Below are 16,319 nucleotides of genomic sequence, written 5' to 3'. Positions count from 1 at the left end.
AGCCTGCGCGTCCGGAGCCTGTGCTCCGCAAATGGGAGAGGCCACAACAGTGAGAGGCCCGCATAACGCAAGAAAAAAAAAAAAAAAAAAAATACTGATGCCATTCAAAGACTGACATTTCAGTTTTTATTACTAGAATACCTTGAAGAATTAGATCTGATTTGCATTGATATTTGCCAACTGAATTATTAAAGTCCTTTTTTTCCTTTTCTCTTCCCCTCATCAGATTTTAACACTTTAGTCAACAGCAGACAACGTCACAATTTAACAATCATGTGACTTAACAGAGCCTCCTGGGCTTTTGAATTGTTGACCAACTTGAGAAAAATACCTGATTTGATGCATACAATGAGGATGATAACACATAAAGGAAATGGCAAGGGTTTTTTTGTTTTGGGGGTTTTTTTTTGGTAAAAGAGTATGCTTCTTACATATGTTTCTTTCTTTTTTGGTACGCGGGCCTCTCACTGTCGTGGCCTCTCCCGTTGAGGAGCACAGGCTCCGGACACGCAGGCCCAGCGGCCATGGCTCACGGGCCCAGCCGCTGCGCGGCATGCGGGATCCTCCAGGACCGCGGCATAAACCCGCGTCCCCCGCATTGGCAGGCGGACTCCCAGCCACTGCGCCACCAGGGAAGCCCTCACATATGTTTCTTAAGTGACATGGGATAACTTCACTGACATGTCTTTTCTGGGCAGTGTGACCCCATTTGCGTAGCCTATTGAGGTTTTTGTGTTTTATTCGAATTAACTGTAGCCTCAATGTGCTGGGAGACTTGAAAATGAACACATATACCTAGAGAAGGATGAGGATCTCAGAAGTATGTGCATATCTGAAGTGATATGTTAGCCTCAAATATCATTAGACTATAGACGGAAAAAGACAAAGTGGAAATTTCTGTGCAGTTGTTACTTCTAAACCTCTTCATCTAAAGTGACAGAAATAGACAGAGCCATAGAAATGTGATAGTGCATTTACATATCAAATAGTTTTAAACGCACCACACACACACACACACACACCAGGTCATCACAATGTTTCCTATTGATTTCATTATTACATAGACTCTCAAATATTCCTATACTCGTGCTTGGTAAAAATAGCATACAATCCTATCTCAAAAAGATGTATTTTCTTTACATCCTTTATAGGGCAGGGGTTGTATAAGCTTATGGAACATCAGAATCATCTGGCAGACTTGTTAAATTACAAACCCTTGGGCCCTGTTCCTAGAGTTCCTTATTCATGTAGGTCTGGCTTGGGGTCCGATAATGATAATTTACATTTCTAATAAGTTCTTAGGTGATGTTAATGCTGCTGGTTTGGGGACCACACTCTGAGAAGCACTTCTCTGATTTTAGTGCTTATTTTGGTCAAATGGAGTGCTTCATAGCCTTGCAAGTCAGTTCTTTCCACTATCTAACCAAAATGACTACTGCAATTTAAGTCTATATTTTGTTTTGCAGAATCTAAGATAATAGTAACAGCAAGCAGCCCTTGAATAATGCTTTATCATTAATAAATCACTTTCATGTACACTATCTCACTTGAGACAACACAGGAATCCTGGTAGATGAGCAGGCATTATTTTATTCATATTTTGCAAGTGAAAAGTAGAGAGCTTAAAGGACTTACCCCAAACCCCTAAAAAGTAAATGTGAAGAGAAGAGACTTGAACCCAGGCTTTCTGACTCTAAATTCAGCATTCTTCTACCAAGTCACTCTTTCTCTTAATCCCTTACAGTTGTTAGAGAGCTTTACACTATTCAAGCTACTTTCATGTTCATTATCTCATTTGATCCTTCAAAGCAACAGCATGAGGCAGGCAGGGCACCATATTACTGTCTGCATTTTGTAGATAAAGCCATTACAAAAAATGATAAGAAAAGTGGCTACTGTCATTCAGACAGTATTTCTTCATGCACTAAGCTAAAATTTTCCTGCAGTATTTAGCAGCAGCATCTGATGTATGTAACGCATCAGACGGTTCTCCTTTCCAAGTCATATTCAATGGCCCAGTAACTCCACCCCCATCGCTACACCAGTTTTTTGCTTGCTTTCTTGGTAGGAATACATTTGGAGGGAATGCACGTGGGGATAAAGTTTAGGATTACTAGTTAGTAAGGAAAGTGGGAAAAAAATTCTTAAATTTCTAGACCTCAAATATTGAAGAAAACAGCTTTCTCTGCATACAAAGAATTTCACCTCTAGTCTAGGGCTTTTCAAAGTTTAATGTGCATACAAACCACCCAGGCATCTTGATAAAATGCAGATTTTGATTCAGTGGGTCTGGAGTGAGGCCCAATATTCTGCATTTCTATAAAGCTACAAGGTGATGCCAATTCTGTTGATCACGGTCCAACCTCGATAGGCAAGAGTCAGTCCTATTTCTCAAAGCCATAATTATTTTTACTATTCTCTAAACCATCTCTGAATCTCTCGAGTGAAACAGAGAAATTAAAATATAAAACACTGTAACAATATGTGGTGAATACTATGTACATTGTGGGACTTCCCTAGGTGTTCCTCTGTGCTAGGCTATTTATAATATCCCAGTATCTTTCAATCTATTTTGATCTCAAGATCCAGGATGATGCCAAAAATGTGGTCCATGGACCAGCAGAGCCAACATTACCTGGGTGTTTGTTAGAAAGGCAGAATTTCAGGCCCCATCCCATACCCGCTGAATCAGAATTCATATTTTAACAAGATTCTCCAGATGATTTTCAGAACAATAAAGTCAGAGAATCACTCCTTCAGATTTTTTTGCCTTCCTGTGCTTTCAGAGTCATCATTATGCTCATGTTGCTGGTCCTCTGACTCACTGGGAGTATCTAATCCTACAGAATCCCGTAATTCAGCAAGAGATGATTTAAGTGTGGGGTGAGGCAGGGGATCTGTATTTTTTTTTTTTTTTTCTTGCGTTATGCGGGCCTCTCACTGTTGTGGCCTCTCCCATTTGCAGAGCACAGGCTCCGGACGCGCAGGCTCAGCGGCCACGGCTCACGGGCCCAGCCGCTCCGCGGCATGTGGGAGCCTCCCGTAACGGGGCCCGAACCCGCGTCTCCTGCAACGGCAGGCGGACTCTCAAGCACTGCGCCACCAGGGAAGCCCGGGGATCTGTATTTTTAAAAACTTTGGCCTCGAGGTAATCCTAGTGATTGGCCAGATGTAGAAATCTAATAGCGAAGATGAAAATTATGCCACAGGTGGCTACAGCCAGAAGGGATGGTTTATAGGGAATCGTAGGAGATGTTATAAAACTTACAGCTCGGCAATGGAGGTTCCTTTTACAGATTGACTCAACCTGTGAACTGTTCTCTACTACCAAAACCAGGGTGGGCCTGAACTTCTGCCACTCAACCCCTAACCCTCACTGTAGCACTAATTCGTCTGTGTGACAGTGCTGAGAGCTTTGTTACCACATATTAAAAAGAACATTTCCCAGATACAGAAATCTGCACTAGGCATTTTACAATGTGTCTTACAGAAAGACAATGTCCTATATATTTGAGATATATAAGATACAGTAAAGAAAAACTATAGTTATGAAGATTCTGTTCTTAAAGTCTAAACTTTAAACAGATTCTAACAGAGTTTGACATTTAGCTAGAATAAGTAATTCATTTATTCATTCAATAAATTTTTACTGAGCGCTTCCTCTGTGCTAGGTGCTATAATGGGACTAAGAACGTGTAGATGCCTGCTCTGCTTTCATGAGGAAAATAGTAAAAACATAAACTTTTAAGACAATTACCAAGTGTGACAACTGCTGAGAAGAAGAATAATTTCTGATAATAAATTAGTGATAGGGCTTCCCTGGTGGCGCAATGGTTGGGAGTCCGCCTGCCGCGATGCAGGGGACACGGGTTCGTGCCCCGGTCCGGGAGGATCCCACATGCCGCGGAGCGGCTGGGCCCGTGAGCCATGGCCGCTGGGCCTGCGCGTCCGGAGCCTGTGCTCCGCAGCGGGAGGGGCCGCGGCAGTGAGAGGCCCGCGTACCGCAAAAAAAAAAAAATTAGTGATAAAGCGAATGTCAAAGGATTTGATACAAAAATATGAAGATTTCAGAGAATTCTCTGTAGCCCAGTAGATAATGATGAAAGTCCCACAGAAGCAAATCAGCACATCAGGGCAACAAAGAAGAAACAGATCTGAACAGGACCTGGAGAGCTTTCCTGAAATTTCTGAAACCTTCTCAGTAAGAGATTAATGAAACTATTAGTTGGATAGGTTTAGTTATATAATTCTTATTGTGTCATTTGCAGTTTGCTTTCTATTCATTCATGCTTTAATTACTTGTCAATGTGTATTTAGTTTCCACTTCATGATGTAAGTTATTTCTCAACAATACTATTTTTATAAAGTCCTTAATTGAACAACTCATGGTTGATTGATTGATTCAGCACTTATATGCCAAGCAACATGCTAAGAATATACACATAAGTAGGACATATAAGTTTCTGCACTTTTATGGATCTTATAATCTAGAGATTGCACATAATTAAAATGCAATTTTACTTCTATTATATGGCTTCCTGTAAGGAGTGTTGTCTTGAAGGCCTCAAAAGAAAGTTATACTGGCAAAATGATGATATTGGTGAGATATGAATTCATGTTTCAAGAAGAAAACCAGGATGTGTGAAGGCCCCAAAGCAAGTGGACAAGGCATATTCTTGAAATATAAGTAGTATAATCTACCTACTGCCTAAAGTTGAATGATTAGGGGTTTAGGGATAGGAAAATAGGTTGAATGAAGGGTTCTGCCATGCTTAGTTTGAACTTTATCCCAAAGACAATAGGAAATTGGGAAATCAAGCAGGAAAATTAACTCAACCATTTTAAAATTTAGAAACAGTATTTTTGTAGTAGAGGTAAATACCTAGTAGCAAGAGGCCCAACTGGAAAACTGGAGCAATTGTTGGTCATTTTTTGGTGTCACTGTACACAAATTTTATTTTAAAACTATCATTGTAATTTACAACCTATAGGGCTCTCTACAGCTACAGTTAATAAAGTATTAGCTGTTACACAGCCAGACTCTGGGAAAACTGTCCTCTAGGAGAAGAAGCATGGACACACAAATAAGTCACACCCGAAAATTTCTCCCTAACAAGATGTTTTTGTCATGCCCTTTTGAAAGATGAACACCTCAAGTGAGTATGTTGAAACGTGATACAATATAAGATGTGACATTTTAAGACTAGCCTTGGTGAGAGCATTTAAAAAGTCTCCCTGATTGCTGTTAGAATGAATAAAGATGGCATGGAAGTTGTTTTCAATAAAATTATCAGTCACCCCCAAACTTTCACTATGGAAATCTGACATATGGATAAAAAATAATTAAAACAGATATTGAAAATAAGAATAACAATAATAGCTAACACTGTGCTAAGGACTTCACCTACATGTTCTCTTTTTTTTTTTTTTTTTTTTTTGTGGTACGTGGGCCTCTCACTGTTGTGGTCTCTCCCATTGCGGAGCACAGGCTCCGGAAGCGCAGGCTCAGCGGCCATGGCTCACGGGCCCAGCCGCTCCGCGGCACTACATGTTCTCTTTTAATTCTCATGATAACCTTTGGCAAAGATTTATCTTTAGACCTATTTTAAAATTAGAAAACACAGACTATTTGGAATAACGGAAAAAATATTTGAAGTCATGAGACGCTGAGAGATGCGGACACTATTTCTGTTCTCCTAGGCCACGTGCAAAGTTTGTGATTAAGCTATTGCCACCACTCCCCCCAATTCCACGCAAGCTTCCAAAATGTCCTGAAGCACTCAAATCCAAGCTAGCTCCCCAAGGACAAATCTAGGATGGTTCATTTCTCTTCAGGAAGAGTTTCTGGGGATCTGATGACACATCTGGGAAGAGCAAGAGTGAGGTGCTGGTGGTACAAGGGCATCTGTACAACACTCATCAGAATGGCCAGCACATCTGGTTGTGGAAATCCTCCCATGGCTTAAAGATTGTCAATGTCAGTTATTGTTAGTCTCTTAAGGATTTTTAAGGTTTGGAGGCCAGCAATCATGCAGTTAAATTCTGTAGTCTTCATTTTCTAAATCACCCATTTGATTTAATGACAAGGTTATTACTGAAAAAGAGTTTGTATTTACTTGATTAGGCTATTATGGAATTATATGCATGGGAAAAGAATATGTTTCTGACCTAAATTTAAGATATTTACACACAAAAATAACTGTCTATATACCTGCTACACTGGTATACACTAAATTGTATATTTAAAACCAACATACAAGTAGGGTTCTGAAAAGAAAATAGAGCAAGATTTTTCTTTATTTTTCTGTTCTTTGAAAAGGGAAACCAAGAATATTAAAAAGTAAAAGAGGAGCTTCCCTGGTGGCGCAGTGGTTAAGAACCCACCTGCCAATGCAGGGGACACGGGTTCAAGCCCTGGACCAGGAAGAGCCCACATGCCGCGGAGCAACCAAACCCGTGAGCCACCACTATTGAGCCTGCACTCTAGAACCTGCGAGCCACAACTACTGAAGCCCGCGTACCTAGAGCCGGTGCTCCGCAACAAGAGAAGCCACCGCAATGAGAAGCTCACGCACTGCAATGAAGAGTAGCCGCCGCTTGCCGCAACTAGAGAAAGCCCGTGCTCAGCAACAAAGACCCAATGCAGCCAAAAATAAATAAATAAAATTAATAATTTTTTAAAAAATCTATAAAAAATTTTTTTTAAAAATCTATTAAAATAATCTAAAAAAAAAGTAACCAAATACTAACATCATGGTGTCACATAAAGATGCTGGCCTGGATTCTTCAATACATTATTATGTATACTCTTTCTCTGCCTAGTATATTTTCCCTCCCCTGTTTTCTTGGCCTGTTTCTATTCATCCTTGAAGTCTCAGCATAAGCTCCCCTCAGGGGAGCTTTGCTTGCCTTGCAGATTTTGCTATATGGCCTTGTTTTATGGTCTTACTGAAAGCTACAATTTTCCTTTATACTGTATAAATCTAGTTAAGTAGTTATTCATGCAAGTATTAGTTTAATACTCTGCTTTCTTGTTGAACTATAAGTTCCATCTGTGCAGGGACCATGTCTGAGTAGTATTCCATTGTATATTTATGCCACATCTTCTTTATCCATTCGTCTCTTGATGGCCACTTAGGTTGATTCCATATCTTGGTAATTATAAATAATGTTGCTAGGAATACTGAGGTGCATGTATCTTTTCAAGTTAGTGTGTGTGTGGTTTTTTAATAGAAAATATTTCTTACGTGAGCTTTCTATACGGGTTGTTGATGTCCAATCTGGCTTCTGGCTTGGACAAGAGAATTGTACAGTGCCTGCTAAGTTGTTCTCAGGCTAAGGGGCTAAGTTCTCAGTGTGCCTGTTGAGAATTTCAGGTATAGAAAGTTACTGAGGATGTAAAAACCTTTGTAGAAATGAAATGCACAGAAACTCTGTAACCATGAACAATCCTGACACCACATGAGGCACACTTGAGAAAGGGACTTTCTTTGGAATGTGGGAAGAAACAAAGTTAAATGAAGATGGGAGCAGCATTGCTCACAGAAGGGAGATCAAACACTCCATAGAAAATACACGTTACGGCGCAATTGCCCTCTGGGAGTTACAGGATTATGAAAGTCTAACTTAATTAAGGGAGAAAATAGGTCACATTTAACAACCACATACATGACACATCATTTTGATTATATAGAAAAACTGAAGAGGAGGGAAAAATTAAGAAATCAGAAATACAAGAGAGGTAACCATGGACTGCAGCAATCTCTTCTCCATCTATGTCAGGTATATGTTTTGATTTTGTATATATAAAAAATTCACCATTCTTCTAACTTCCCTCTTTAAAAACACTCGCAGTATACTTGAAAAAGAAATTTCAGGTGTGAAAAGAAAAACAAAATGACCCAATGAAACTTTTTTTAAAAAACTGAATTAAGAGGTAATAAATATTCTTCTCATAAAAATATACCTTGTGCCTACTTTCCTTTCTCCCCCTTGTGTTACTTGTGAAACCTGCATGAAATCTTCCCGGTTTCAGGGCTCAAAGTCCCTGTGAGGTCGAGCTAATTACAGGTACATTTCTTCTGCAAGGCAGTCACACTCTGTACTGTTGAAGGCACAATTAATAATTGAACAAAGCTAGCTGGGGTTTTTTGCTCATATGGCTAAGGGTTGCAGTAGCTTTGCTGTCACACAGGGAGCAGAGCCTCTTCTTTGGGTGTCTCCATGAAAGGCTTAGCATTATAGGCTGAAAAGGATCACCCCCTGTTTTCAAATTTTGAAAAGAATAAAAAACACATAAAACAAAAAATCCTGGTTTCCTGTATAGAAGTAAAGACAGATTCTCTCTCCTGTCCTCAGGAATATGATTATGATCAGGTGGTTATTTAGGTCAGATGTGAAAGAGATGAAAGAGTAGGCTTGGGAATTAATACCTGTTGTAGACAGAATTGGAGTCTGCCCTTGAGTCTGTGAATGCAGCAGGGAACTAGTTTTGTATGTGCCAGAATAGAATTTGACCCATAGAGAGGGCCTAGATAGAGGATTATAGAAGAATAAAGTTCTTTCCCTTGAGATGTCTTTAGGAATTTAATGGGGGATATCCCCAAAGCCCCATGGAGTGATAGATGAGTGCAGAAAACCCTTGACCTATGCCCCAAACCATAGTCTTGAGCAGGGGTCTGTAAACTATTCTGTAAAGGGCCAGGTAGAAAATATTTTAGGCTTTAGGGGCTAAGCCATATCTGTTGCAACTAAACTCTGCTGTTTTATTAAAAAAAAAAAAAAAAAAAAAAAAGCATCCATAGACAACGTGTAACTGAATAAGCATGGTTTTGTTTCATTAAAAGTTTATTTATGGGCACTGAAATTTGAATGTCATATTTTTTTTTGCATGTTAAATAATAGAATTCTTTTGATTTTTTCTAACCATTTAACCATTTAAAAATTGCTCTAAGCTTGCAGGTAGGAAAAATGTGAGGCAGCTTGGATTTGGCCCAGGGACTAGTTTTCTGATCCCTAGGCTGACTATTGGGAATCCCTGTGTGTACACCAATTTTTCTAGTTGATTTTGAAGTCCCTAGTGTTCTCTGACTGTATGTAAATGCTGCCTTTATTGTGAAAGATCTAGCTTGTCCTTTGGTCTTTTGATAACTTGAAACATCATGGATAACCAGGTTATTCAGGGTTCAAACCATATGTTTACTATCGTGAAAAAGTCTACTAGAGTTAGCCATGAAGATCTAAACTCCTAGAACAAGCCTGGGAAGGCCTTGAAACTCTGGTTTGATCTCATTACTTTTCTAAACTGAGGGGATAAAAAAGAATATATCTTTAGGTTCAGATCACCAATAGCATTTTTCCCTGAAAAAAAAAAAACAAAAACCTGTTTACTAGTCAATAGTACACCAAAGGAATAAAGTTTTTGTTTTTGTTTTTTTTTTGCGGTACACGGGCCTCTCACTGTTGTGGCCTTTCCCGTTGCGGAGCACAGGCTCCAGACGCGCAGGCTCAGCGGCCATGGCTCACGGGCCCAGCCGCGGATATCTTTTATAATAGCGGTCCCCAACCTTTCTGGCACCAGGGACCAGTTTCGTGGAAGACAATTTTTCCACAGACTGGGCCGGTGGGGGGGGGGCATTGGTGGTGGGTAGAGAGTGGGGACAATGGTTCAGATGGTAATGTGAGCAATGGGGAGCGGCAAATTAAACTTCGCTCACTCACCCACCACTCACCTCCCGCTGTGCGGGCTGGCTCCGAACAGGCCACAGACCAGTCCCAGTCTGTGGCCCAGGGGTTGGGGACCCCTGTTTTGTAACGTCCTTAAATATGTGCCCAAAACTTTTATACCAAATAGTCATTTAGTAAAAGCAGTTCTACATGGGAAAGGTCTAGGTGTTGTGGGATTGAGGGTTAATATAATTCCATTCAAGGAGAATGTGCTCTGGAGGTTTAATTTAATCAAGGGGAAATGTATGTGATATCCAGATAATATATTATCTGATATTCACACTTCAGATAAGCCTGCATATGTATTTTTTTCCATGTGAGGTTTAAGATGGGAATGAGAGGATATGAGTTTGAGGTTGGTCCCCCAAATAAGTGCCTCATTTATTGCTTTTATATATTAACAATAAATGACAAGCTGTATGCATTAACAATAGAATGGGTTTTGAGTGACATTGTCTTAAGAAAATAGAAGCCTCTAATAAGAATAGCTGCCTAAATAAAAGACCATTCCATAGGTTAGTCCAAACTTCACCTGATAAATTAATTTGAGGGCTAATATGAAAGGTAGGTCCATATTCTCACACCACAGAATACAAAATATTTAAAGATGCTACAACCAAACACTACCCTGGCCTGGCCTTTTAGAAGTACTTCGGGATAGCTCCCATTGCCTATCTAGCTTTGCACAACAATTTTTCATGCTGTTCATTTCAGAATTAATATATTATAAACTAGATGTCCAGATTTTATACGAGAAAACTTTAAAAGAATATCAGATATAAATCAGTTGGGGTTAGCTACCAAAATAAATGACATTTTATAAGAATAATTGATCCATAGTTCCTCTTTCTGGAAAAACTAAATAGCAGGCCCCATTCTACAAATACTGTGTCATTCGCAAAGGCATGGTTTTGCATATAAGAAAATTTCATCTGTCGAGTAGGGGAGGATGCATGCAGTTAATACTGAATAATCTGGTAAAGTATTTAAATGAAGCTCAAAAGGCAGCAGAACATCAGAACACAGTTATAGTGGGAGGAGGAGGGGAGAATGCAGAAGACATTCCTGAGAAATGATTTTCTGACTTTTAGTGAATTAGCATCCACAGCTGGGGATCCATAATGAGCTCATGAAGTTTAGTCCATGCCTGGTGCCCCTCCACAGAGCCAGATGCTAAGGATAGGATATTAGAAGTCACAAACAATTTTGTATTATCCCTAAAAGATTTCATCACAAGGTGCTACATATAAGGAAACTATATTTAAAAGCAAAGCAAAACAAAAAAACATACAAAGAGCTATGGAAATTTAGTCCATACAAAATATTGCTCCAAGACATTCAGGCACCAACCTGGCATATATTTCAGACATAATACTAAGTCATTTAATGCATTTAATGCTTCTATATTTGTTGCCTTGAGGAAGTGTTCTATTGAAAATGCAATATATCATATATAAATCATCAAAAAATATATATATATGTATTTTTCCCCCTATGGTTGTAGACTTTATAGAGATGGACACATTAGCCAAGACCAGAGATGACCCTAAACAAGTCCTATGTCACTACTGTAATAGTGTTTTAATAACAATATACATGCTTGTCTTTTGGATCCAATGGAATCACAGAAACATGAGGATATTCTAAATAGTGTATGACATCTGGGGGACTGGAAGGTTGCTTACCAGTTGGTGTAAGGTGTCTCCAGGTGATAACAGGTTCAGGACGGCCATTGGCCATGCAGACCAGGGTCACATTGCTGCCCTCATTCACAGTGACATCCGAGGAAATGTTGGAGATCTTTGGTGGAACTGTAAAGACAAAAGCAAACGGAATATGTAAGCATGTCAGTAAAAGCAGGTTTCCAGTACTGGTCTATGCAACAGGAAGTGGCAAATTCAAGCGAAGTGCTTTTCTGACTTAAACCATTTGAATTTTTGTATTAAGAAGTCTGGGTGCTTTTGGACATCCTTACAGACTTAGTGAGCAGATGAAAAGCGTGGTTCTTACTATAAGGTGAGAATCTCTCCACTATGGTCAAGTGCTGTAGGAAGTATGCAGAGTAACATAATGAAAATGTCTTAGCTCTTTTCTGATTACAATGGACCTTATTTGGTGTGCACACTTATACACATTAAGAATAAATTTTCTTATCACTAAATATTACCGACATTTATGTTCTTACGTGTATAAAATGATGATAGCCCACTATTTACTCCAAATGTCAGGAAAAGAAAAGCAGTGCTATTTAATGTCGGATTGCAGAGTTGTGTCATAAAGATGCAGTAATACCTTGTTGCTTATAATCTAGCCACAAAAGGAAACACTTGGTTAATCACTACAAGAGAAAACCTCTAAATATCATCTTGGTGTGTGACAGGCCTGATGATGTACCTTAGAGCTTAAAAATGGAATTAGTAAGGCCTATGTCACAGACAGGTAGACTTTATAAAAATACTACTATTACTCCTAATACTATTACCACCACTACTACTAACACTTTAGTAATAGCTAACTTTAAGCATTTACTATACATAAGATCTTATGTAGATTACTTTATAAGTACTGTATTATCTCAATAACTCCTTATAATAAGGAAATAATACCCTATGAGGATTTTATTTATGGGTGGAAAACTAAGTTATAGTTATAGGCTAGGTGAGAAACAGAAAATAGATTTGAATCTAAAAAGACTCCAGGGCCCAAGCTCTTAAGCCCTACTTGAATGAATCTTCATCTTCACAATCCAGGCTACCAGATGGCCAAAAATGACAGAAATTACTTCTCTGTGATATGAGAAATGAGTCCCCAAGGGCTAGCTGCACTGCCGTCTGACTTCCTTCATTAGTGTTCTGGGTGGCAACATTAGATCTCACACTGGTGGGCTTAAGTGGAAAGTGAATTACTTACAAATTTCATCACAGAGGTTATGCACTGATTACAAATTGCAGAGTTTATGCTTTGACTGTGATTTTCCTTTTTTTTTAACTCTTAGTTGCTTATGCTCTCTCTGAAAAACTATGTGTCAGGGGAGGGAGGAAGACAAGAGAGCATGAAGTATTTCAATAATAAAAAAACCTCTTATTTTTTCTCACTCTTCCTGCCCATTATAGACTCTGTGCAATGACAAATAAAACAGGAACATTTTCTGCTTGTAGAGGCAGCTGCCGGACAACTGTATTATCCCTGCAGATCCCTGTTAGCAGTTATTGATGGTACCTGGGCAACTGACCAGGTCAGAATGTCACAAGGAGGAAGTGGGAGGAGGATCCTCTTGACCCTGGCATTCTTCTCACAGTGACATCTGATATGGCCTCTGGGTAGGAACCAGTGATTCCAAATCAAACCCAATGGCAGAAATAGAATGTAGTTGATTCCTGTCACTTAGCAACTTCTATTTGTAGAGTTTCTGTTTCCCCTTTGGGTTCAGAGTAGTTTTCTCATATTCATACACTGACTTACAATATACTCTCCCAGACTTTTACAATGAGGACCTGAAAGGTTATATCCATTTAATAGGGAAGAATATGAGGCACAGAGTGGAATAATGGCTTATCAAGGGTGATCACATCACGAAATACGACTAGGCTTAGAACCCAGAGCTCCTGAATGTACAATTGTTCTACTGTTTAATATTCACAGTTTTTAATTCCCAGTCGAGTAAGCCATGGTTCTGAACATGTCCAAAAACACCTACAATACAACCTATGATGGTGTTTGAGAACAAGACTTGGACATCCTAGGTACCTCCCTCAACCATCTAAGACCTGTAACAGGAAGCTATATAGTAATTGTAAAAGCTCACGTCACTCAATTCAAAGTTTATTCTGAACTCCAAGACAGGACATAGAGTAGAGAAAAGAAACACAGATGTGTTCTGATTTAAAAAAAAAAAAGTGGAGGGGGAAAGATTCCATATCCCTAATATATAAACATGTAAATTTACAAAATAGAAAAAAATCTCCAATGGTCAAGATCTGAGTTATTATCTATGATAAAATGTACTCATATTGCCTCTCCTTTATAGGAGGAATATATATGTACTAAGGACTTTGATTTTACATGGCACACAAGTAAGGTCATTTGCTCAGTATTACATAGACAGGTAGTAATAAAATTGGGAATAAAATCTAGAATAATTAGCTACAGGGCTATGCTTTGGTCACCAAACTATATTCTTTCTCCTAATTAAGGACAATATACTCAGGTCCTGGATCTCAGATACTGGAGATACAGAAAGTGTTTGTGTTGAACAGTTAGAAATGCAATCATGTTGACATTATATCCCACCTTCCTCTGGGTCACTAACCAGTAGTTTCACTCCATCATTTATCTTCCTACTTTATTGTACTTTGTATCAGCTTCTTGCCATAAGCATTTATATATGATGTAGCCTTTTTTGCTGTAGAAAGAAATCCCTCCCCAAATCCCATCTTACCTTCTTATTTACTTTTAACTTCTCTATCTCCAAATTTTTGAAGGAATTGTTCTATACCATGTCTTCATTTCCCACTCACACTCCAACCTTCAGTGCAATCTGCATTCTCTCATTAACCTCCAAAGAAACTGCTCTCAAGAGGCTCACCAATTTGTTTGAACCATACTGTTTACAGGTCCAACGAAAATTTTTGTTATTGTTCCTATTTTTCACTGAAGTAGTTGACTTTGTTGACCGGAACCTCATTCCTCCTTTCCTTAGTTTCTAGGTCACAAACTCAACTGCTTTTCCTCTTACCCTTCTGGCCAACCTTCCAAGTTTAACTTTTGGTCTTATCTTGTCCCCTTCCTTAAACATCTGAAGGTTTGATCACTGTCTTCTTTTTAAATATTATTCACTGTGATCACTCACTACTCATCTACTCTTGAGCTTCAGAAGCTAATGTCATGCTATTGATGACTCCCAAATCAGTAACTTCAGCCCATATTTTTCTCATGACCTTTATATCCGCACTTTCAATGAACCAACTATTCTACATCTCCATTGAATGTCTCACAGAAATCCAGGATTCAACATACTCAGGGGTCATCGTCTTCGTTCCCACAGAGAACCTGTAACCTTGTGATCACTTTCTCAGTAATGGTGTCCCCGTGAAAACAGTTGCCCAAACCAGAAAAGAAGTTTATCTCCCTCGACTGCTCTCTCTCCTTTATTGCCCCCATATAAAATGGATCCCCAAATTCTATGGCTTATGACTTTTAAATATCTCTCAGATTCATTTATCACTCTCAATTCCTCTCTCAATTCCTATTCCTACTAGCCTTGTTCCAACCATCAACATTTCTTTTTATTTTATTTTTTGCCTGAATTACTGCAAAAGCATTACAACTAGTTTCTTTGCCGCTAGTCTTCTTCTCTCCAAGCTCACTGTCATTCATTCACCATACTGCAATCAGAATTTTCCCCCTAAGTTGCAAATATGAATATGGTATCCTCTGATTAATCTCATTGCCCTCAAAATAAAAACATCTTAATATGGCTTAATAGGTCATTCATGGTTAGCCCCTGCTTCTCTCTCCTGCCTTATTTCCTATTCCCTTTGCGTTGCATCATCCAGTCAGATCAAACAACTTTTGATTCCTGTAATATACTATCTTTGTTTACGCCCAGGCATTTAACATTCTATTTTTTCCTATATGGAATGTCTTCTTTCAACTCTTCATGTGACTATTCCATTTCCTCCTTCAGGTCTCAACATGTCAGCTTGTTTTCTCACTTTTTCCAGGAAGACTGTCCTGTCATCCCCCACCTACCCCGAACCCCACTCCTGATTCCATATTGGGTGCCCCTCCTGTGTTCTCACACTGTACCCTGTATTTCTCCACACAGCACTGAACCATAATTGCTGGATTATTTACCTATGCCTGTCACTAAACTGAAAGAGGCAGACAAGAAGGCATTTGTTTTCTTGACCACTGAATCTTACAGAGCATGGTACTTGGAATATGGTAGGTGCTCAGTGTGTTTGAAAAAAGAAATGAATGAAATTTTTCTCTCCAACTCTTTTCTGAACTCAAAGAAGTCATCTCATTAAATTTTTGTCAGAAAGGAGCAAGCTTTTATTCTGAACCAGTAAAACACTTATATCAATATTTTTTTAGTTACCCATCTAGTCATCTATTTCACTATCAACTTTGATTCAATTAAAAAAAAATTGAGGACAAGGGGAAGATGGCAGAAGAGTAAGACGTGGAGATCACCTTCCTCCCCACAGATACACCAGAAATACATCTACACGTGGAACAACTCCTACAGAACACCTACTGAACACTGGCAGAAGACCTCAGACCTCCCAAAAGGCAAGAAAGTCCCCACGTACTAGGGTAGGGCAAAAGAAAAAGGAATAAACAGAGATAAAAGGATAGGGACGGGACGTGCACCAGTGAGAGGGAGCTGTGAAGGAGGAAAGGTCTCCACACACTAGAAGCCCCTTCGCGGGCAGAGACTGCGGGAGGCGGAGCGGGGAGCTTCGGAGCCGCGGGGGAGAGCGCAGCAACGGGGGTGCGGAGGGCAAAGCGGAGAGATTCCCGCACAGAGGATCGGCGCCGACCGGCGCTCACCAGCCCGAGAGGCTCGTGTGCTCGCCCGCCGGGGC

General features: G+C 39.5%; 1 protein-coding gene across 1 annotated transcript in view; it reads right to left on the bottom strand.

Moving 5' to 3' along the window:
* The window catches only part of LSAMP (limbic system associated membrane protein), a 660,871-nt gene that overhangs the window by 212,837 nt on the left and 431,715 nt on the right, over positions 1-16,319 (bottom strand). Inside the window, exon 3 of the mRNA XM_007459652.1 lies at positions 11,412-11,537. Within this exon, the coding sequence (XP_007459714.1) occupies positions 11,412-11,537 (126 nt within the window). The remainder of the gene's footprint in view (positions 1-11,411; positions 11,538-16,319) is intronic.

This window comes from Lipotes vexillifer, unplaced genomic scaffold (assembly GCF_000442215.2).
Source record: "Lipotes vexillifer unplaced genomic scaffold, Lipotes_vexillifer_v1.1 scaffold92, whole genome shotgun sequence".
Lineage (NCBI taxonomy): Eukaryota > Metazoa > Chordata > Mammalia > Artiodactyla > Lipotidae > Lipotes > Lipotes vexillifer.
Note: the sequence above shows the minus strand (reverse complement) of the source record. Positions and strands in the feature narration are given on the sequence as shown.